This window comes from Bemisia tabaci, chromosome 1 (genome assembly GCF_918797505.1).
Source record: "Bemisia tabaci chromosome 1, PGI_BMITA_v3".
Lineage (NCBI taxonomy): Eukaryota > Metazoa > Arthropoda > Insecta > Hemiptera > Aleyrodidae > Bemisia > Bemisia tabaci.
The window spans coordinates 49,828,154-49,852,749 of NC_092793.1; the positions used below are offsets into that span (position 1 = coordinate 49,828,154).

At 36.4% G+C, this 24,596-nt stretch overlaps 1 protein-coding gene and 1 long non-coding RNA gene across 2 annotated transcripts; one reads left to right on the forward strand and one right to left on the reverse strand.

The window, feature by feature from the left end:
• Nucleotides 1-2,241: 2,241 nt before the first annotated feature.
• Nucleotides 2,242-9,873, reverse strand: LOC109039495 (uncharacterized). The gene is made up of 2 exons (XR_011900234.1): nucleotides 9,380-9,873; nucleotides 2,242-3,281 (listed from the first exon to the last, which is right to left on the reverse strand). It is a non-coding gene; the product is annotated as an uncharacterized lncRNA (long non-coding RNA).
• A 297-nt stretch (nucleotides 9,874-10,170) lies between these two features.
• LOC109039494 (lipase maturation factor 2) lies at nucleotides 10,171-24,304 on the forward strand. Its single transcript, XM_019054985.2, has 13 exons — nucleotides 10,171-10,430; nucleotides 11,194-11,374; nucleotides 12,360-12,461; nucleotides 12,821-13,029; nucleotides 13,434-13,612; nucleotides 14,119-14,224; nucleotides 15,559-15,711; nucleotides 16,233-16,447; nucleotides 17,003-17,246; nucleotides 18,157-18,373; nucleotides 18,647-18,792; nucleotides 19,520-19,652; nucleotides 20,314-24,304. Exons 1-13 carry the CDS (start codon nucleotides 10,337-10,339, stop codon nucleotides 20,321-20,323), a joined length of 1,989 nt encoding a protein of 662 aa, XP_018910530.2. The 5' UTR covers nucleotides 10,171-10,336; the 3' UTR covers nucleotides 20,324-24,304.
• The last annotated feature ends 292 nt before the right edge of the window (nucleotides 24,305-24,596 follow it).

Consider the following 24,596-nt stretch of genomic DNA (forward strand, 5'->3'; position numbering starts at 1 on the left):
TATTATATTAGAGCTTAACACAGAGCAAAATGCACACTGGCGCCTACAAACCCAACGAGATACTTCACGCGTTGCGCAATGCGTGAAGTATCCCTGTTAGGTTTGAAGGCGCCTATGCGCGTGTCACGCTGTTCGCCCGCCGCGCCGCGGAGAGCTACGGCGTTTCAAGCAACTATTCCGAGACGTGGGTGTTGCACAGTAATCCAAAAAAACTCACTTAGTCCTAGCATCCGTATTTAATAACGTTTAGCATAATTTTTGAATTTCATTAGAGAAAAATGTGACTTAATTTAGGCAGATACATTCTTGAGTATGCCGTCGAGAAGATTTTATTTTGAATCAAGAATAAAATAGCTGAATGAAAGCGGGTTTCTGCTTAACCTAAAAGACTATTCTTTTTATTTAAACATTCTTTCTTCTCTAAACAGGTATTATTTTCTTTATTGATTTATAAGGAAATCTTCTCGGCAGTAAATTTGATCATATTTCTGCTTGAATCAAGTCACTTTTTCCTCTAATTAAGTTTAAAAAGCATGCTAAACGTTACTGGATCCAGATACTAGGACTTAGCAAGTTTTTCGACTACAGCTCTCTTTTTTTCGTCGTCACTCGATTTAATTTGCGAGGGAACTTCGTGCTTTTGAAAGATGCCATCAATCATGATACGTTGGGGTACCTTCAATCTTGTATGATATGTGCACATCTTCATGGCGAAATAGTAGTTTGAAGCGCCGCGGCACGCCGGCGCCGTCGCGAAGTTATCGTTCACAGGAAATTTCTAAGAGCCTTTAGCTGAGGAAAATCAAAAGGTTCATCCGGTTCAAGTATAAGAAGATGGGATTTTCTTGAAAAATAATAATTTCTCACATTTTTCTTTCACCAAAGAGTTTTAGTGAATTTTCCCTCATGGAATTGACGCCAAAATTCTCGATTATATGTTTGTTTCCGTTTGGCCAATCAAACAAACAAAAAACGAGCGAACCCTCATTCTTCCAAGACATTATACATTTCATCCAAAAACGTCGTGAGCAAATGTTGTTTGTACTCACATGTTTACCAATTAACTTTGGGTCTCAATAATTGGTAAGTGGACCAAAACTCCCCTGCCGAAAAAACGCGTGGACTTAAACTACTGGAAAAAACAAGTGCTCGGACGAAAAATCGTTGACGAAATGTCCTATACAGCCACTGCTGGACCGATATTCCTGGTTACTTTTTTATTCTTAGTCCATCTCTCGCGAATCGAATATACTTATAAGCTGAATAAAGACCAGTCAAGACCGCACTTTAGTCCGTCTTGCACAGGTCTCCTGATCGACTGGCGGTGCAGTATTGGCTCAGGAACGGATTACGGTGCGAAAGCACCGGCAAAATTCGGTCCCATGCCTTACTACCTCATATCTGTGAAAACACTCTTGGCTTTTTTCAGTGATTTTGACAACAGTGAAAAGGATTGGACATTCTAAATGCATGGGCGGGACTAGGAATTTTCTGTGGGGGGAGGAAGGCAGGAGGATATATAACGTGGGCTAAAGAGGGGTCGTGGGGGACTCCCATGGAAAATTTTTGAAAATTGGAACGTTTTGAGAGCAATTTTAAGGCCGTTCTCAAAGACAAATTAAATATTACAGATGACAGAAAATGTGCTGATCAAATGGTGTGTTGTGGAAATGTGCTGTGTGTGATGTGTGTGTGTGAGGGTGTGTGTGGTGGTGTGTGTGTGTGTGTGTGTGTGTTAAGAATATCATATCTTACTGTGGGTATTAATTGAATTTATCTTAATTTAACTCTCATGAAAACAAGTATTGCGCTAAAATGCGCGAAAACTACACATTCAACGTTCCTTACTCGGAGGAAACTGCTCTCTTTGCGAGAAATTTACATCTTCTGACATCTTTGATCGACTACTCTTTCCTACTTCTCGACTAGATTCTTTACTTTAAGAAGGAATCCCAATTTTCTTTCTGTTTCCTCCCCCTTCTCGTCTCTTAAAATGAAGACAGAAACCCAGTTAACCTAGTCCACTTAAGTATTATGAAGCAAAACTCGAATTTCTTCATTACACATGTTATTCGATCTGTTCCAAATTTCCTCCCTCCTCAAAATTTTGTTTCTGTACCTATGTTCTTTCGCGGTATTTAGCACAATAAATATGGTAACAAAACGGAAAATCTAGATTTATATTACCTAGTAGTAGGTGAAATAATTCACTAAGAGGCAGAGGAAATAACGAATGCAGAATTTTAGAACAAGATATTTAATCTTTTGATGCACGGCACCAGTAACATCGCACTCCAAACAGAAGTTATAAGATGATGACCTCTTAAAACTGTGGGAAAACACCTTCAGTTTAAATATAAATACATGGTCATGGTCAATAAAAATAATTTTTCCCCCATACCGTTGAGATGATTTAGTCCAGATTTCATCTTATCGCCCGAGGAAACACTCTTTTTAGTGGCGAAGAGTTCTATTGAAGATCTTCTATTAAAGTTGACTGACAAGAATGAATAAATAAATATAACTTTAATTTCCAAGAAAATGCAGAGTAGAGGACTGATACTTGCCTCATGTGATCAAAGACACTATAAACAACTAATTCAGCGAGAGGAATTCATTTCATAGAATTCTGAAATTTCTCACAAAGGCGCAGTTCAAGAGTCGGCAGCTGGAGCAATCATTAAACAATTAACATTGCATTTTACCGAAAAATTTAATGAACTTTGAAATATCCGGCAAGTACACCCTGTCTAAATGTTCAGTTGTCCTGGTCATCGGGATCATTCCACGCTTCAAGCCATGCCTTTTTAGTGATAATGGGGTGTTTCTTCAGGTACTCGTTGAGAATGGTATTGAACTCATCTAAAGGCATCTCTTCAGCCACTTGCAATGAATAGTGGTCAGTATGTTCGTGGAGGAGAACACAACGCTCCGGCAATGGAGTTCCAGCTTGAATGCAGAATATTGTTGGTGAACCTCTGAATTCAGTCAAGATCTGAGCCATAGTCTGACCTTTAGGGCGCAGTGACAGACCATTTGGAGTGTGAAACTTGTCTCCTTCCATTGGCCGAACCAATTTCTTTTCAGTGTGTGTCTTCAAATCAAAGGATGTGCGTTGCTTAGCCATCTGAGTTGCATGATCTCTCAACTCAACGGGCAACTTATGCTGAATTCGAAATAAAGTCACAGGCAAAACAGTGAATCTTTTCATTCTCAAAAGTAAATAAAAGATACGGCCAAAGTTGCAAAATGACTACCTCCAGTTATCGTCCTCTTAAACTCTGAGAACATATCAAATCAAAAACACATAAAAACATTAGTAAACATTTTTTCAGCTCATCCCATCAATCGGAGGGATTTTCAAATTTAATTAGATTGAAAGTATGCTAGAAAATCATTCATTCGAGGAATCGATGAATCATTTGTCATGGCTGCAGTCTTCTTTAAACTTCATTTCAACTACAAGATCTGTTTTTCTATTCTAATATTATTATTTTAAACAACATGACCCGACTTTCTGGTTATAGGACATTTCGTCAACGATTTTTTGTTCGCGCACCAGTTTTTCCAGTTGGCTTACGTTCAAGCGTTTTTTCGGCACGGGAGTTTTTGTCCACGTGCCGGTTGAGACCCAAAGTTAATTGGCCCATATGTAAATACAAACGACAATTTATTGCTCACGACGTTTTTGGGTGAAAATGTAAAATATTTTGGAAGAATGAGGGTTTGCTTGTTTTTTCCATGTTTTGTTTTCCTTTGGTCCAACGGAGACTAATACATATATAATTGAGATATTAGGTAATAATTGGGGAACGTCAATTCTATGAGACAAAATTCACTAAAACTCTCGACACCTCTTTGGTGCAAGAGGACTTAATTATCTTTCACGAAATTCCTACCTCGCTATACCTAACCGGGTAAACCTTTTGATTTGCCTCAGCTGAAGCCTCTTAGATTTTTCCTGTGTACGGTAAGTATCTTGATTTATTTTGCGAGGAAAGATCTGTACTTTCAGAGGATGCATGTCATTCTTAATACGTTCAATTTCGTATAATACTGTGAAACACCTCTGTTGTGAAATAGTTCCTTAAGGCGCCGCCGCACGACGGGCGGGCAGCCAGCGCGAAACGCGCATTGGCGCCTACAAACCTAAGTGGATACTTCAAGCATTCCGCAGTGCGTGAAGTATCCACTTAGGTTTGTAGGCGCCAGTGAGCTTCTCACGCTGGCAGCACGCTACTCCGCTCTGTTTGGCTTTAATATTTATACTCGTAGAGTCAGCGTTTTTTAACTCATGATTTTGAAATGTTTGCACACTCTGCATGAATTATTCTATTAAAAATTGATGGGAAAAAAATCTGTATCAAAGGAGAATATAATGTGTGTTTTTTAAATATTGGTGGTTCCGTGTCAAATTTAATGATTTTAAAAGCATTTAATTTTTTCTTTTACATTCAGAGATTTTACTGTTGCGAGTGCTGCAGCGAGGTGTACGCGCAACCAAACGCTCAAAATTTGACGTTTTTTACTCCAAAAGATCGATGTACAAATGGGTTAAAACCAAAGATTGCGTGCTTCTTGGTTTTTTCCCCTCTTTTATTCATTTTTTCAGTTTCTTTTAACTTTAACTGCGGCTCATTGAGATTAATATCGATGCCATCGCTTGGAAAAGGTTTTACAAATATTTGTCACGTATAAAAAATGTAAATGTTTTCAAAATGAAGTAATAATTTCTTTTAAAAAAAAGAAGAAAGTAACATTTCATTTAAAAAATGAGTTACCATAACAACACCTCCTTCTCTCTTAATTTCTCATTTTGATATTGTCAATATAATTTTACATACGGACTAAAATATAACGCTTTGACCAAGTCACTGTTGCTTATTTTACGCGTGGACGTAAACTACTGGACAAAACAGGTGCGAGGACGAAAAATTGTTGACGAAAGGTCCTGAAACCGACTTCCTTATGATAAAAGAAAAAAATATATCTTCGATTTTAAGGAAAATGATGTGATAATACAAATCAACCCCGGTTTCGTCGCACCGAAAAATTGTAGGAAATTACGTATAGGAATGTTTTGAAAAAACATTTTGGAGCGTTGTTGAGAATGTTGTTGAAACTAGCAACAACGATCTAAAACGATGTTTCGAATTGACGTTCTTCCGGGAGCAACGTTTGATTTTCCATTCCCGGCATTTAGACATTTCGAGGAGAGACGCGAGACGCCATGTCAAATGCCATTGAAATTTTTAATATTTCATCTTTTGACACCTGTTCACCCTGCAAAAGGTACATTCTGTAAAATCATGATGTCATCTTACGAGTAAATGCAAAAATAGGCATCAGGCACCTCTTAAGTTCAACTCACATGCTATTTCCTTTTGTTCAACTTCTCAGAGAATGTTGAATTAAATGATCATTGATACAAACACAATTACAATGAAACGGTGTGCTGTATACTTAAGTTTATTTCGAAAAAAGTAAATATAATGACTCATTTCAGTTCTCCACCGATACCTTTGAATAGGTTATTAGATGGCAAGTTGAGATAATGAAGCCAGGCAAAAAGAACTAAACCTTGTGGCATAAAAAACAGCAAAACCCAGTGCCGTCGCGAGGGTGGAACGACAGGAGTGACGGACACAGGTGTCGCATTGACGCGAGCGCAAAAATGAAAGAGAAAGTGAAGAGAAAGAACGAAAGAGAAAAATAAATGGGGGGAAATGGAGGAAAAAGGGGATGAAAGGAAACTATAATAAGAGGGAAAAGAGAACTAAAACGAGGATGAAAAGAGAAAAAAGAGGAGAGAGAGGTGCCGGAAAAATGGGGAGGAGGATGGAAAGGAAAGTATTGATATAGGGGCAAACAAGGGCCTCTTTGGATGTAAAATCACCCATTGAAGCTTGATTTTTAAACGAGAAGGCGCATTTTGGTGACATGGCGTCTCGCGTCTCTCCTCGAAAAGAAGGCGCTCTTATTCTTCCATGCTGAGGAAGAGCGCCGTATGAGCATTCGAGAGTTGCCAAGTTTCTTCCGATAAATTGTTCATTTTGGAGGAAAATTATCAATATTTTTCCTTGAAATTTTGAGACTTTTTAGATAAAAAATTATCTGAGAAATTCGAAGGAAAATATGCACAAATTTTCTTGAAAATCAGTGATTTGTCAAAGGAAATTTGGCAACGCTTGAAGGCTCATACGGCGTTCTTCCTTAGCACGGCAGTATAAGCGCGGTGACTCTTCTTAAGAAGAGTCGGTGCGTGGCCTCAACGGCCGAATGGTTGACTCATTTTCAAACCCGATCAACAGTGTAACAGCGTACATTCGGTGGTGATTCTTGAAAGTTGGCAACACTGTTTTTTCTCCATTTAAATTTATGAAAAACAATCGATTCTTGGTGGCTTCACCTAAAACGATATTTTGAATCGATTCAAATGGAGGGAAAACGATGTTGCCAACTTGCAAAATCGCCACTGCGTACATTAGGGATTTAAGGGGCGCTCATAAATTACGCAACACATTTTATCGGAGTATTTAACCTCCCTCCACCCCTTTTGTAACGCCTTTGGGAAGTAAGTCCCTATCTATCCTTAACGCTCTTTTTGACCCCCCTTCCTACAGCGTTACGTAATTTATGAACGGCTAGTGATTTATGCGGTTGCTAGAGACAGTTCTCTAGTAACGAGTGACGACGCGACGCATATGAATCGCCTTCATTTTAAAAGATACTTCGTAGCGTGCCCTCAGAGGCCGAATAGTTGCATCATTTAAAACCCCAAACAACAGTGAAGCGGCGTAGGTTAGCGAGTAACGCGGTTGCTTGAGATAATTCTTCAAGCGAATTTCCGCGGGCGGACGTCATCTTTCGACCAAATCGTCAGGGCTGCAACGCACAGGATAAAATTGCGAACAAAGAATGGTTGAGGGCCTTTCTTGGCCCCAACTTTGGTTAAAAAAATTATGGCAGCTTAGAATAAAGTCACACGTGCACATATCAACTCTTAATCATCTACTCTGGGAGAATACATCCTCGATCGAAGTATATTTTTGAAAGGTCTTTGCCTGATCGACCGGCGCAAAATGGTGAGGTTTTGCCGTTTTCTCGAAAAATCGCTATTTTTCGGTTGTAGGGCTGATTTTTGAGTTGTTAGTGTGAGTGCTAACTTCCTGCCATACATAATTTTTTGAAATTTCCGGTGATTTTTCTTCTCTGTATGGAGAATATTCTGTGAAAATTTCAAGCCATGATGTTGGTTCGGTCTCTTTATGAACAATAAATGAGGAGGGGAGATTTTGAGACACCGCAACCAGGGCCGGATTGAGGGGGTGGCCACATGGGCCGCGGCCCATGGCGGCAAAAGTAGGGGGCGGCAAATTTTGCAATTTTTTTAAATGCAGGTACAAAAAAATCGGATTCAGAAAAAAATTACGAACAAGAAAAGGTGACAAAATCTCTCATTTCCTGAGAGTTCATTAATTTCTAATTTTGTCGTATTTCGGTGATACAAAAGACTGCGCACCTTTAATTAGTTGATTTAAGAGAGAAACCAAACACGTAATTTGGCCTGGAGCGGCGCGGCGCAAAGAGAAATGATGACGAGGACTTGAGATGAAAAGGAGAAGCCCTCGAAGCGGCGGTCGGCATGTAACACATATTAGCGCCTACCAAACTGCATGAATACTTCACGCATTGCGTCAAATACAATACGGTCAACAGCGGTCGGCGCGGCGTGAAACGCACAGTGCCTACAAGACTACATGAATACTTCACGCATTGCGCCAAACAGTGTGGTCAGCACGGCACGGCGGCGGAAGTTAAAATTATTAAATCATATTTATGTTTGTTCTTTCTTAATTTTTTAGTCCATTTCTTACAAATGAAAGGCCTTGTCCCCACAGAGATACGTTTACGGAACAGAACTTTCGCGCGAAGTTCCGTGAACTTTTGCTGGTAGTGTTGACAGGGCTTACGCAAAAAATGTGTCCAACACGAGTGAACGTGTCTTATGCACCCCTCTCCCTCCGGCACACTCACTTGATGGTTTTTATTGATGTTTCAAAATGAATGAGAAGAGGGCGGCAAAATACAGGCGGCCCATGGGCTGCAAGTAGGTAAATCCGGCCATGACCGCAATCGAGAAACGCATTTTTGCAGTTTCACCATCAATTCGCTCTACTTCGAACTCAAAATTCCAACGATTTCTGGAGGGAGGGGGGTCAACCGGCAAAGATATGGACAAAGACGCCTAGCTGCAAGTTTGCTCCTTGTGACATCGCAGGCTAAAACTTTCTCTACGACGTCAATTAGAGATATTGGAAGGGACCAAGTTGAAGTAAAAGGTAGAAATCCGGTGGCCATCCGTTTTTCTTGAAAGGCCCAGAATCAGTATTTCTAGAATAACACTAAATCTGTTCTCTTTTCAGTACTTTTTTTCCGACAAATATTTTAGTTTATGGTACTCAGCACCCTAGAAAATTGTTTCGTGAGCTACCGGCCCTTAAAACGTCCACCCCCCTCCCCCTTCCTCAAATGATGTAGAGAATTTAGAGAGGCCCAATAATAGATCGTGTTGTCTTTCTCACCACCTCTCCTGTCGCTGTTTCAGGCATTTCCAATTACAATTTCGAAATTTCCTTTGATGTGTCTAACCATAAGTATTAAAAAACGAAAAAATATTGAAAATTGAAAAAACCCGAGTTGGTGTGTTTTCGAACTCACTGATTCAAGTTACCATTGCCTGTACCAAACGATCAAAGTTGAACCCTCAATAAGGCTCATCAATGGCATTTTTGACTGTTGGCCTCTCAAGGTAATTGATGTCTTCGAGGCACATCATCAATCACTGAGAAATTAAAGAATAAGTGCCATTTTTAGAGCTCTATTTTCATCCCGTGATCCAGGCTCATTATGCAACATGAGAAGGTAATGATAACGCATACATGCTTTGTTTTTGGAAAATGGTTAAATGATACCTATTCTTTTGAATATTTAATGTTTAACATTATCAATATTTATGTATTGGAGGACAATCTGAGTAAGTTTGTACAAAACATATCGGCCTGACAGTCGTCTTAAGCATCACAAACTCAGCACTTGTGTATCAGCTTCTGCACCGGAATGACTCTTCTAACTGGGATGTAATTTGACTATTAGGCTTACTTGAAGTATGTAAAACAGCTATGATCTGAAGGACAGGACTAAATAATAGATTTACAGGATCCCATGCATTGCCCTATTCAGGCATACAATTTGACAAGGCATACAAGTTTAAGAAAAACTTTGCTCCCATTTTGTTCAACAAGCAAGAGTTTGCGTTAATAAGCTATTGTATGGTAAATTGTTGAAAGAAAATTTGAAGAAAAATATAAAAACTTACATTTAAGCTCAGAGGAGCAGCAAGGAGTACAAACAGTGTTGGGGGTGCTTCAAATGGACACAATTTACTCTCGGATCGTCCCTGAATTATTTAAGGTTGAAGATTTCATTCACAGATGCACATAATTTTCTTGCCGATGGATAAACATTTAGAAAGTGTAATAAAGTTGCGAATAAGAGCAATAAAGGTTTCACCTCACATTCAGTTTTCAAGTTGTGTTGTGAATTATTTGAGGTTATATTTACATCATTCTTAGAGATAAGATAAGAGTGTTACCAACTGCCGGCGTTGAGGGTGGTACTTTTCACTGAAAGGTCCTCAAAACTTACCTCCAGTTAAACAATGAGTTTCAATGGGCATAAACGTATTTCAAATAAAAAAATTAATAAATAGATCTCTTATCGTGCATTTTAGATGGTTAAAATGATTTATACATGTGAAAAGAAATGTCATTTCAACATTCCAACATTCTGGTTCAGTGCTACTTTGATTTTTATGGTGTGGCATCTTGGAAAACGTTGCCTTATCATATATTTTTTTCAAGGAAGTTATTCTAGTTCGTAGGACACTATGACTATTTTTTAAGCATTATTTTGAAATTTATTTTAAGTTTCATATTCATTTATTTCTATTTAATTACTAGAAAGGTCTAATTATGGAGCGCAAAACCACAGAACAACAACGGTAAGTATTTGTTTCAAATTTTCGCGCGGTAAAACTGGCACGCTATTGGTGGAAACCAATTGGTTTCCGTTTCCGGTGGTGCATTTTTGAGGTTATGTTATGTGGAAAGAGATAATAGGCTGAAGCTCCGAAAAGTTGCTGTAGACGTGTAACTTACTTCCCATTTTTTTGAAGCCGGCATTCCTCCAACTCTACCGGCAGCAGTGTGCTTCGACTTATTCCTTGTCTTCTCGTCGCGGCGTTTTTCCTTCACAATTCGCCAGTGATTGCAAAATGACAGTCATTAGGTATACAAGGAATTTATTCCTCCGAGGGATAAGTGTTGTGTTCCTATTTGCCTTCACATCGTTCTACATACAAATCCCCGGTAAGTTGAATGAACTCCTCCAATCAAGCCGGTCTCTTTTTCTTATTTTCATGGTATTCGTCCACACCCTCTCTCTCTCTCACATGTTTTCTCAAATTTGTACCACTGGTAATCAGGAAACGCTGAAGTCTAAGGTATCATACACGTTGAGATGATTAAACCCGCTTCTTGGTACACAAGGGCATTTGCTCATCCACACCATGTAAAACATGATAGATCATGTTATCTTACATCCCTGATTTGACATGCAGTTAAAGCTTTTCAATGTAACGCAGGAGTGTTTCACCAAATCATTACTGAATCCAGCCATGTTCCTCTTGTGTCCCCCGATCTGCCGAGTCATTTGATAAGGATATGCTCTCTCAAAAATAATCAAAAAAGTTGGCAAAGATATTGCCAAATTATTTAATATTAGCTGACCTGTGAATTCCCTGAGCCTGAATTTCTATTTCAACACTCATCAAGTATTGATTCACTTCCAAAGGACGATTTTTTGTCCCCCTTATGTGTTCATTCATTGCTGAAAATATGTGTCCTGATGTTGATCAAGACTTAGTCCAGAGTTAAAATTCAAATTTGACCATAACTGGTTCCCCCTTCAACTGAGTAAGTACCAAGTTGTTGGAATCCTCGATGTAGGAAAGATACTTACTTACTTTTTAATTCTCACGAGACTTGATCACCACTAAAAATAAGCGAGCATTCTTCCGAAATTATGTTTGTGATGATTAGGATAAATAAAATTCATGATTACCTTTTACAGGATTGTACGGCCGAAATGGTATTCTACCAGCATATACTCAGTTTGAGAAGCCGCATGCTGATATGCGTATCAACCTTCAGTCAAAACCAACGTTACTTTGGTTCGCACCAGCTCTTGGGATTGATGTAGAGCACATGCTAGAAATACTATCAATTGTTGGCATACTCTTGTCCTTCACAGGGTAAGTAAATGTGATCTCCTGTAGTATCATTTTTTCTGTGTCTGTACTTCTTTATTTACTAATTATTTTCTCATCAGCACATGTAACTTCTATTATTTTCAATGTGAGTCTAATATCTAGTCCGACCATTCATGAGGGACAGGCCTTTAGTGCCGAAAGGCATACATTTCTAGAACTTAATCTAGTTTATGTCTCAAATATAAGTACCTTACTTATTCGAGTTTTTCAAGGAATACGTACTAGCATCCCTAAAAATCCAGCGCAAGCAATTTAGTTAATATATTGACCGAAAAAGTCCCAAACCACCTATTTCATTTGCATTGTTTCAAAAACTCCACTCCCATTTTTGTTTGAAGGGAAACAAATCAACACCATTCCTTGAAGTTCTCACAGTATTTCCCTCGTATAGTAAAGAAAACTTACAAAAGTTCCAAATGATGTGAAGTAGTTTTCCATTTAAAAATGAAGTGTGACAGAAAGTCTGCAACATTGCAAATAGAGATATGTGGTTTGAGAGTTTCACTGTTGGTATGTTTGTCACTCTAGACTTAGTTTCCCTTGATACTGTGCAACCTCCTACTACCACAGTTTTGGTTCAACCATAACCCTTCAGGAACCCTCCTCTTTTAAACATCAGCACATAAGATCATTTTTCGAATTACAGCAGATGTGAAATTTACTTTTAAATCCAACAATTTCAAGCCCCAAAAATGGCAGATCAAATATTTAAGTAGCCGTTTCTCAAAGCAGCATTTTCTGAACAGCAAACCTTATCTACTGTTGGTCAAACTTAGGTTTTCTCACCTCAATACCTACTTGGCATTACATTTTTCCCCAAACCTCTTCTCTGCTTGCCTTTCCACTCATTAAATGGAGAAGCACTTCAACCGCAACATTCTCAAAATAAAAATATTAACATCACTCATCAATGCTCATTCAACTGAAGCTCAACCTTTTTTTGGTTGCTTTTTTCTCTTGTCGATAGGTTTGTATCTCAGAAGTGCTGTTGCAAGCCGGTTTTTGCTGCTCTCTGGTCCCTTTACTACTCGCTCTTTCAAGTGGGACAAACATTCATGTGGTACCAATGGTAAGTTGAATCATTCAGCTATCTAATGCTTGATATAACCCATTGTGTCATTTTTTTGTGAATTGTATTTTCCTGGATAAATTAGTCTCCTTTTTAGGTACGAATCAATTGAAAGTATTCAACAGATTTCTTTTCCTCTCAATTTATTCCATGGAAACATGGATACAACTTTCTCTACATGTGCAGGCTTTGAGTCTCCAAATGGATAATTATATTATCCCTCAGATCTTTGTTTATTATTACTTAATTTCCCTACAGCTTGTTGATCTATTAGATATTTTAGTTCTAGACTAAAAATGGAATAGGGCTTTTCAGAAATGTTTAAAAAGAGAAATAATCAAAGATTTCCTTGTTTTCAGGGATGTTTTGCTTTTGGAAGCCGGCTTTCTCAGCATTTTAGTTGCACCTTTCTGGTATGGGAAAGTAAGCAGAAAGGCAAGAAATGTGCAGTCTGCTCCTTCTGACTTTGTATCATTCTGGTTAGTTCGCTGGCTCTTATTCCGCCTGGTATTTTCGGCTGGTGCTATCAAATTAGCCAGCGGCTGTCCCTTGTGGTGGAGTCTGGATGGTAAGTAATTTTCCTCCTTCTTTTCTTTTTGCTTTCTCCTGTATTCACTCATTCATTTTTATAAATGGGTGTGACTCAGTGTCCATGAAAATTTAAATTTACCCTTGTGTAAATGTTCAATAGGTAATAGATATAAATGCCAAAATATTGGGCCAACGAAAAGCTGACTTAACTCCTGAATTACCCTCACAACTTTTTTTTTTCAGCGTTACTTTTAAATACTTAAAATGTTCAGTCTCAAGTTTTTAGTGTTGTCAAACTGATGTGCGATATATTGCATGAATTAAATCAAAACTCTTGGCAAATTTTAACATGTTCAACATGGTGATTATTTCAATTTTTTACGTAAACCCATGACAATCTGAATAAAATAGAACTACATCACAACTTACTTCATGTTACAGCTTTAAGTGTACACTTTGAATCTATGGTGCTTCCAACGCCTCTGTCTTGGTATGCACACTATCTACCACGCTGGTTTTTGCGTTTGACCACTGCTTTTGCTCTCGTCAGTGAACTCGCTATTCCTCCTTTATTCTTCTTCCCAAGCAGACTTGTCCAGACAGTTGCCTTCTATGTTCAGGTAGGTATTCTCCAACAATTTTCACCCCTAATCCTGCTTAACCAGTTGCATTGTTTACAGTAAAGGTTTAAATTCTGATTCTGCTCTGTAATTTAATCATACGAAGGGTGTCTAGCAACCATGAAAGTCATAATTGACCATTTTTCATTGTTTTTTATTGATCATTTTTTGATTCTGACTTATAGCAGAAACCATGACATTTTTTGGCTTTTACTGTAATTTTCATTCTTTGGGCGCATAGTCACTTATATTTAACTATGACATCATTCAAAATACAATAAAATGTTAATAAAACACTAAAATATCTGGCTTTTTTCAGAAATATACTCTAATGTGCTTTGTAACTCATGACAAATCTCTACCGAAAAGTTGATATAATTTGACTTATAGTGGTTTGTATTAATTAAAAATATCGAATTTGGTCTCCAGTAATTTTTAGCGAAGCCATTGATGTCCAAATCCACCTGTGATTAATTTATTGATTCATTTACTCTTTTCCTCCGCAGATATTCCTGCAGCTGAATATATTCTTAACTGGAAACTTCAACTTCTTCAACATTTTGATCACCGTCCTTTGTCTATCGTTACTCTCGGACTCATTCTTTTTTGGAAGTAAGTAAAATTAATGCTTTTTATTTGTTTGATACTGTGTCACTTAAAAACTTGTGCCGTGTGAAGTTTCCAGATTTGTATGTGTTGAAAATCCTCTTATAAAGATTAAGAATGGCAAAAACACATTTTGCCATTTGCTGTTGTATGGGGTTTATTTTTGGTTCAAGCAACCTCACAAAATGCTGAAAAATTGCCTGATTTTGAAAACGGTTTATAAAAACTTAAAATTGCTTGAGTTTAATGAAATAGACTGGGATTTTGCAAAATCTTGAAATCTGAAGAAAAAACAACATAACCTTTGTTGAACTGAGTCTCTGTCTGGTTTGGGGTTGAATGTTCTGAGTTACACTCCAAGCGGTGAAAGTAGGAATTTTCACCAAGGAATCGCAATTTGAGTTAGTGCCAAGATTAGCACTGAAGAAAAAAAAGTTTAATTATTTACGGTGACATTAATGCCAAACATTTCTAATTTGAAGTGTCTTGTGTGCAAACTGTTGATGCGGAAAGTCAGGAAATTTTGGTCATTTTGTTCAGGAAAAACCTGGAATAGTCAGGAAAGTTTTTTGCAGAGCTTGTAAAGACCCTGGTGAAATTACAGAGGAGACAAATTCGTTGTAAGAAGGAAAGCTGTTGAGGAAATTGTCCTGAATGGTTTTTCTTTAATCTTGCCAACATCATATCAAGCAAGCACATATGTACTAATCGCCCATAACAATTATGCATTCTATTTTTTTTTTTTTTTTTTTTTTTTTTTTTTTTTTTTTTTTTTTTTTTTTACCAGCAACCTGCTATGATAAAATTGTTAGGTTCCTTCTTATCATCAAACAAATTTTTAAAGTAAAAGTATTTTTCTCTGTCTCTCTTATTTATGATTTGACTTGTCAGTTGATGGAGACATCATGAATTTTTTTATTATCTTATACTCAGGTTTCGAATTAATTTCCAGCATTCCAGAATTGAGCATAAGCCAAAAAAGTGCTTCCACAAAAAACCTCAGGTTTTCTTTTTGGTTGTCAGGTTCTTGAGTTTAGTTTTTGCAATTTAGCGAAGCGAATTTTGACCGATTGGAAGAAAATTTTAAAATGGTAGTAAGAAGAGCTATTAATGCTTGCTGGACGTTGCCCCTGCAAAGAAAGAAAAAAAAAAAAAAAAAAAAAAAAAAAAAAAAAAACAACTAAGGACTCTCCGTAATTTTCACTCTAGCTTAGTTTGCATGATTGGGAATATAATCAACACTTGTATGTCTAACTTTCCTATACCAAGCAAGAAGTGATGGATTATTCACTCCTCCTCCCACTAAAATTTATTAAAAGTGTTTTTCTCTCTCTCCTCAGGTATTCCCACGAAAGGTTCCAAAGGCGATAGCACTTTAAAAACTATATTGAGTATCCTTATAAGTCTGGGTGTTTACGGTACTCTACTCTACTCAGCCTACATTCTGTTTTCTCTGAAGGTTCTTCCGTCAGGAGCAATTGAAGCCAAGATTGGTACGTGCGTGCAAGTATAAATTCCTAATTCAATCACCATATATTAGGCTCTTAATTAAATGTGCTCTGAAAAGTGTCAAGTTATTAATTTTCAGACATATAAAGCGTACTGATGAGCTATCAGCAACAACATAAATGGTTACTCTGATGAGATGTCTTCTGACAATGCCACCCACTTTTTGAATTTTTGAAGGTAACACAAATTTAATTCGTTTCCATGTAGGTCAATTTTTTACACAGTGAGGTTAATGGGATAATGGGTCACTTGAGAAGGTCTGAATCAGAAAAGTAGTCTTATGTCCACCTTTCACAATCTTACGTAGAAAGCAATTTACACGACAAAAAGTTTCTCAGAAAATCTTGTTTTTAAAAGTAGGATTTTTCAATTTCTGCCCAGGTGAGTCCAATGGAGCTACAAGCAAGTAAATCTGCCTTTGGTTATCCGCATGCTGCATTTATCTCAAATAGTTTTTCAAAATTTTCAAAGGATCTAATATGCATTCATTTTTAAACAATTTCAGCATTCTCCAAAAATATGTTCGACACTGCCATGTCTTATGCAATGCCTGGATTTGCTATACTAGGAGCTGTCTCTCTATCCTTCACCGCTCTGTACGCATTGTATTCCTCTCTCCAGAACAAAAATGGACAGAAAAGCACCTTTTCCACGATTTTCTCCTTTATTTCAACGCTTGTGTATGTCCTCATAGCTGCCTTTGTCTTTAGTGTCAGTTTGGTAAGTATGAAACCTCAAAAAATGTCAATTAAAATTGTATGTTGAGAAGTGAATTTTTATGATGGAATGAGGCAATGCTATCAGGGAAGAAGTAAAAATCTGTAAGCTTAGTCATTGCTCTAGGTTGTTTAATTGTTGTTCCAGGGAGGTTACTCAAGATACGTGTTATTAAATGTAATTTCATCGCAATAATTGGTCAATTGTCTGGCCCACTGCATTTTGAAATTTCATTGCACAGAGAGACAATTTATGCATCCAAGTTTAAACATGAAGCCCATGAACGTTGCTTCGTTGTCGCTGTATTTGTCAATAATGTCAGATAGGTAGTATTGTTTCCAATACAACAATTTATTCATTTGCAACAAAAAATGTATGCAATAAAGGAAATTTCCAAAAAAAGCACATCAAAAAGTTGGTTTTTGATAATGTGTGAGAGCCCTTCCTCTAATACATCCTTCGAGGAGGCAATAAGACAAAGAATTCATAGCTTGTTTTAATTTAATTTTTGTCTCAAAATTTTACCAAAGACTTTATTTCTAATCCTTGCTGTAACAGGTTCCATTTTCGACCATCCACCCAGCTGGCAAACAGATCGCTCTCCCATTGTTGCAACAATTCAATGAAAGCGTCTCCAATCTGCACATAGCCAACTCATATGGTCTTTTCAGGCATATGACAGGTGTAGGTGGTCGTCCTGAAGTCATTATTGAAGGTTCTGACAACATGAAGGATGGGCCATGGAAAGAATACAACTTCCTCTACAAACCGGGCAGTGTTAGCAAGAGCCTGTCTTTTGTTGGTATGTTAATCATTTCATTGTCTTTAGCGTTCCCTCTTCAATTACTAACAGAACAAGTTTGCCGCACACATGTAGACTTTCTGTTGGTATGCATAAAAATCATGTCAAGCACATCTGCAGTGTCTCAAATTCACTACTTATTGCACAATTTTTGGAGTCTGTATGAAGGGCTTTCAAATTTACCGTATTTGCAAGCATTTTTCTCAGCCACACACAAGTGAGTGTGCTATGAGATATTTAAAGATACTTTTCCTGAATGAACAAAAGGTCTAGTAAGAAAGAGATAAAATTTTGCGTACTCACTTACGCTATTTAAAATTTTATGGGACGCGTTTCGGGGTCAAGATGGCCCCATCATCAGCCGGCATCGAACCAACCTTGTTTTGTTTAATTGTATAAAAATGATCAAATAGCGCAAGTGAGTATGCAAAATTTTATCTGTTGTTTACAATATAGTCTTATGACTGTCCCCTTTAGAAGTTTCTAACTTCTACTAAGCTACTAATAGGTCTAGTAAGCTACTAATATTCTTTCTTATACATGATTTTGATATTCTCAAAACATTGATTGTTATGGATGCCAGCAAAAATTGCGGGGATTTTGCATTAGGGTTGCTGCAGTCAGGGAATACAAGGAAATGTCAGGGAATTTTAAAAAGTCAGAGGAAACCTAAAAGTGTCAGGGGAAAATTGTTAAGTCACCTTCATTTGCCTTCTAGAATAAGTTTGATGTCTGAACAACGAAGTTTACCTGAAAACTGTCACTGGCCACCAACCATCTGGCATATCTACAATTGTCAGGAAATTTTACCAAAATGTGTCAAGGTAACTAATTTTCTAAATTATGTGGCAACCCTGTCTACCGTCAGATGAAATAATTGTAATGAATGTCTTTGACCATCTTTTTTCAGCTCCATACCAACCAAGACTTGACTGGCAAATGTGGTTTGCAGCCTTGGGAACTTACCATCAAAATCCATGGCTTGTATCTTTCGTCTACCGACTTCTAACTAATGAACCCGATGTTCTAAAACTGATTGACAACAGTCACAATCCTTTCCCCTCTGCACCCCCCAAGTTCATCCGCGGATCTTTGTACAAGTACAGCTACACACCACACGATACCAAGTGAGTCAATTGCCATAATATAAGTATATATTTCAGTAATATTTCTTTTTAAATCTGTTCTACCACACTCAAGTTTATAGGTTGCGTAATAATTATGAACTTGCCAATTATTTGTCTTGTAACATTTTCAAAATCGTCTTTTACTTTCACAAATTGGATGCTGCTTGTGGCACCCATTATAAATGCACATAATTAGAAGCGATCATAGTACAATTAAATAATGACTCTGAAGTAGAAAAGCTCTTGAATAATTTTTTAATTAATATTTTGCAGAACTTCTGATTGGTGGACACGGAAAAGAGAAGGTGAATACTTACCTGTTTTCTCTAAGGATCACCCTCCCCTTCTCGAATACCTGCGTGCGCAGAATATCCTGACATCGTCGAAGCCCAAATCCATCACGCATCCCACTGTCAAAGGTTAGTAATCCTCTACAGAAGTTAATTTTAATATTTACATCTATACTGAATTCGGTTTTCTTGCGAGTGAAAGTTTTGAATTTACTGTCCATAGAGTAAAGTACAAACGTTTGTCTCACTGATATGAGTTAAATTTGAAATTGTTTGATATTTTTAATGTGCTCAAGGTGAAATTTCGAAAGAAAATTAGTTTTAAAAGTATTCGATGTGTTCAACATTTGCTGTATGAAATTTTTATGAGGAAACATGTGCTATAGTGACCAAGTTTCCACCTTTTTCAATGTTCCATTGGAAATTAATTTATAGGTCACCGGTTTAACGTAGTCCCTACAAATATTTTAATTGATCTCAAATTTCAATCATTGTCTTAGTAGCAGCTTCACATAAAAGAAGTATCAAATTGTGTATAGTCAAACATTTTGATGCTTGATTGCAGTGTCAAAGTCATTTGGAACAGTTCTTCATTTTTTACCACGAATTTGGTATGACCAACTTAGGAAGTTTAACTGAGCTCAAGTTTTACCTATAACAACATTTATATTATTTGTTCCAAGCTTTTGTTTATTTTCTTGGTTTCAAGCCATAGATCTTTTTTTAAAGTTTTCTGTAAGCTTGTTTTATATGTACTTAAGTTTTTTCTTTATTGCTGATCAAAATCCCTTATCAATTTTTGCACTATTAATGAGTTGAGTATTTTAAGTAATGTGAATACTATTTGAACTTGCAGAAGTACTGGAAAAGACCCGCACAATTATTACAGCCGTTGAACCATATGTTTTAATGTGGTCTCTTATCACTGCTGCTTTTGCAATAATCTTCCTCACAACACCAAGCCAATCTGGACCATTCAAGCCCAAAAAGTAAGTCTATCAACATTATTTTTTACACATTTTTGAAGTCATTCCTTTACTTTTCCAAATGAACATTCCACTCTTCATTGTATCATTAAAGATCCGCAGGATGACCATCAACGGAAATCCAAAATATTCTGAAAAATTTATCCTCTGAAAAAAATTTGACTCTTCTGTAATGTTGTCCGGAAGATTTTTCTTCACATTGTGCTACTGCACCCTCAACATAAGCCACAAATTTGTGGAGAAAAGTAGAAAAGAGTAAACTATTTCGATGGCTAAACACATAAAATACTTATCTCAGTTGCAACATTTAAGAATCGACGATTATGTTTTATTTTCTTTGAGGATTATAGTCAAAATGTTTCCTTTCAATTTTGTTTGATATTTTTAAAATAGGTAAGTGAAGGAAATTCATGAAAAATGTCAAAAGTAACTAATGGTTACTTTTCATTTTATAAGAAACATACTTAAGCAGGAATCTACACGCATTTTCTGACTATAGCCATCATAATATTCCCTGTAGAGCAAAAATATACAATTACGTTCATCTAATTTTAAAGTCAAAAAGAACTCTCAATGCTTCCTTGAGAATGAACTCTCATATCTTGTCCTCTGAGGATAATCAACCAATCAGAATTTAAAGGAACACACTTTTAATTTGTTACAGATCTAAGTGAAACTAGAAGTCATAAGAATTTACTGGAGGAATTCTCTGAAAAACCTAATACCGGTGATCAAACTTTTTATTACTCTGGAGTAATTTTCAGTCTCTTCTCTTTAATATTAGTTTTTACTTTGCTTAAGACTTGCCTTTTCAATCTCAATGTAGGCTCATGATCTTTCAATACTCTCCTCAGGTCTTAACTTTGTAAGCAATGGCAGTGGCAGAAGACTGAATTGTAGGCGTAATTATGTAATGCCTTGTCCCTCTTACTTTGAAAACCTTTTTTTATTATTTTATGTAGATTTTAACAAGAGTGGACTATCAAACTTTTCAACTTTTAGTACTCAGCGGTAAAATCAAGAGTTTGTAGTGCATTGATTTTTATCTGGAAAACTGAATGTTTGGTGGTAGTGATGAAACGCCAAAAATTTTAATCGATTCGACATCTTTTCAATACTGCCCGCTGTTGATCAATTTTTACAAGTCTTCTGCATCTTTTTCTAAATATTTATTTTTCATTTATTTATTTATTTTTTTTTTTCATTTTTTTTTTTTTTTTTTTTTTTTTGCAATAATACATTAAAGCAGTTTAGGCTCTCCTATCGAGCTGAAGGTGCTCATCAGCAAAAGTAAAAGAAGTGTAGCTGAAAAAATCTAAGAATTATATCTTTGAAAAAATGAAAGGGAGGTATTTTTACCATACTTTCACATGTAGTTGTGCTGTTTTTGTAAACTCATCAATGGTCTATTTATAACTGAAAAAAATACTCTTATAGTAAAAGTCTCAAGTGTTCTTTAACAACAAAAAATAATTAATTTTCTTCCTGCGTTTTCTTTCTTTTTTGTAAACAATTTTACTTTTAAACAACAAAAAAAAAAACCTGTAATCCTTTAATTTTCTTCTTCTTAGGTATTTCTAATTGTAATTTGTTTGCTTCTCTCATGTCATCTGCAAACTGCATGAATCTTATAAATGTGATTATTAGTTCTTTCTCTACACCGAATGAAGCAACTGAAGGAAAGATAAAGTTTATCATCTCGAGTTCTGTTCATTTTGGGTAACTTTAATGAAAAGCTTTAAATAGTATAAGACATGAAATAAAAGATGCAAAAAGGGTTTTTTATTTGGACCACATCTAGTAATTAGGAGCTACAATCTCTGGCTCTGTTTAGAAACAACGTTTGTACCATTTGTTTCCCTATGCACTTACGTGTTCTTACAGATGAGCTAGAAATTTTAGTTCCTAATTGGTGACGGTAGTCCAAATAAGAAAAACCCGGGTAATGTGCAAAAAAAAAGTGTTGTATGTATCGTATCTTTAAAATAATAATTTGTGATGTGCAGCTTTATTAATTTATGAACCTTATTCGAAGGGTCCCCCTCACTTTGCTGCGTTCAGGAAGAACGCTGTATGAGCCCTCAGACATTGCTGAATTTCCTTTGATAAAGTACAAATTTTCCGAGAAATTTACGAATATTTTTCCTCCAGTTTTTAGAGAATTTTATTCCTAATTCGAATCAAATTACCTGAAAATTTCAAAAGAAAAAATTCATAACTCTTCTTAAAAATAAACATTGTGTTGGAGGAAATGTAGCTACTCTCAAATGTTCAGTTACTGTTTTTCCTCAGCACAGCAGTATTAAGACCAGCAAAAAGACAACAATGAGCATCAAACTCTTGCTGAGCTTGCAGAAAATGTACTTCTGCAAAGCAGGGAGAAGAAAATCTTTGAAGAATGAAACTAATGTTTTTTTCCTCACTTACTTGTTTTCCTTTTCTGCTCTGTTTAGTGAGGAAATTCTAGATAAGAACTCAAGAACAGTCAATTTTTCTTAGCTCAGTCCCATTCATCATCAGTTTTCTGCTCTTGAACCTTCTCTTGATAGATTCCTTGGGATAAAATAAGTGCCAGGAATGTTAAATATGCCTACTTATTTTAATTATCCTCATTGTGTGTTTTCAATTATTAGTCAGAGCCAGCGCTTGAATGCATTAGCCCTTTTTAAGATCTTCGATGGATTCGATTCAGATTGAAAGGCATTAGGAGAGAAATTTTGATACGAAACCGTCCTACTTTTTTTAGTGTCTATAATCATCGAATTTATTATTTCGGAGTGGAATGACTCCTTACTGTACAGCTATTTAGGCAGCATCTGCTTACTTCCATTTTCGCTTCATCTTGCTTTTGTACTTTTTTTAACCTTTATTTTCAGTCAGGGTATTTCAATATTTTAAGTTGATAGATCTGTTCTTATGAAATTATGTTCCATGTTATCTTTTTCTATCCTTTTTTAATTGGTCAAAAAACTTCCGCTTCAGTCAAAAAGCAACGGGGAAAGTTGAATTATTATTTCATACCAAGATGATTCCAACAAGACACCTTGATTCAAACACCTCTAGTGTATCTGCAGAAATGGGTACTGCATAGGTTGCAGAAACGTTGCAGCAACCTTTTTGTAACGCCTCTGCAACCTTTTCTGGAAACGATTGCCTGACAGGATTCAAAATCCTCAGAAAAATGGATTTACCAAAGTTTCTGAGTTCAGAAGCTCCGAGATATTGGTGTCCTTAATTCAGTGCTTTAGCTTATGACTCTCAAAGAGGCAGGAGCTAAATCTGTTGGTTTTCTCTTTCCTTTCTAGCATTCTAGTGATTGTTGCTACTTTATCAATTAAGATTCCTGGGTGACTTTTTTCTCAGCTTTACATATAACTTTTAGTGGTTCCTCCCACACTGTGCAAGCATTAACTTTTAATCAAAATTCATAGGTACTTTTTCAAATTCCTCTTGTGTCCTTTAAATGTGTATTTTATTAAGTAAAGTGTTAGCTAAATTAAGAAAAATTCTTGGTTTTCAGTGCCTTGGGAACGTTTATCATACGAAATCTGTAGATGAGCAAAGATTCTATATAACCAGCATCCTGTATCCTAATTTCTTATTGGGAATCTAGCTTTAAACCAACAGGAATCTAGGGTTTCAGGAAAGACTGGATTATTCCTTTCAATAGAAGCATGGAAAATTGATCGTCTTATTTTGATAACCTTCGGCCTTGGGAGTCATTAAGTCCATTCTAAATCGTTGCATAATTATAACCCTTTTTCCTAAAATTTTCGAAAGTTTGAATTTTCCCGGCATCCAAGAATGTTGAAAGGAAAAATTCAATGCACCTCCAAGCAAGATCTCTGATGTAACCTAATTTTGATCTGATTTTTGTAGTTAAGTTTTACAAGAAGTTCATTCATCATCAGGGGCGAACTAGAACCGATAAAATAACCGAGAATTCCCGCCCATCTTAGTTGTTTTTTGTTGCTGTACAAAGGAAACCAACTGGTCCAATATCATCCTATGTATCGACAGGCTCACTAGGATTTTTCCCAGTGTTCCCGCCTCCCTGTCCACCCCTGTTCATTATAGTCAGAACAACGTTTTCTTGAATATTTATAGCTTAATACCAGATGAGTGAATGTATATCAACGTATAAGCCCACCAGTGCCGAACATAGCTATCTAATTTTCATGTTAGACTTCTTTCAGAGGTTATATATTTTATACTTTATTCAGAGGCTCAAGTAAGTAAAAGGCACTTTGTGTTGTCTGTAAGACAGGGCATCACATGACACTGATCAATGTATGAAGTCTCAAACATAACTGATTTTCCTCTTTTTCTTTTTAATACCTCTTTATTAAAGCTATGGCTTTCCTCTTAATCGTCTGCCTAGTCCTTCAACTTAATCTCATCTAATAAAATAACCTTTGTATATCATCGTAAATCCATCTTATAATACTTGTGAATACTTGTGATATTAGTTTTGATGATCAAGGAGGTATCCTAAATCTCTAACCTTTTCCAATTTGTTTGATACTTTGATTGTCACGGCATTTAGATCATTGCATTTTTCCTTCTATGTAACATTCAGTTGTTTATATTTTAAGTGTTTTGTACAGTTATTCTATCAATACATCAGTCTATGCTGTTGCTGACATTTTTCTCAATTTCTAGTGTGTATGCTCTTTCCAAATTTATAATCAATCCAACCCTGTCTCTATGGAGAAATCACCCTTCACTGATAAACATTACGGAACTCAAATCTTTTAAACCGATGCTCAATATCTCCGCACGCTGCACGGCTCATCATCATACAATCACTTTTTGATTGTTGGAGACTGTGTTTAGGTGGATGTATTGGACATTTATCCAGAAACAGCCTAACTGCATGTCTCATTGCCTAATTTCTTCCCACGTATTATTTTTTAACAGGAAACGGGACCATAGATTGCCTTGAAA

Coding starts and splice junctions, on each gene's coding strand:
- LOC109039494 (XM_019054985.2), top strand. CDS start 10,337: ATGACAGTCATTAGGTATACAAGGAATTTATTCCTCCGAGGGATAAGT. Junction 15,712..16,232: donor AGCAATTGAAGCCAAGATTG/GTACGTGCGTGC, acceptor AAACAATTTCAG/CATTCTCCAAAAATATGTTC. Junction 18,374..18,646: donor TACACACCACACGATACCAA/GTGAGTCAATTG, acceptor AATATTTTGCAG/AACTTCTGATTGGTGGACAC.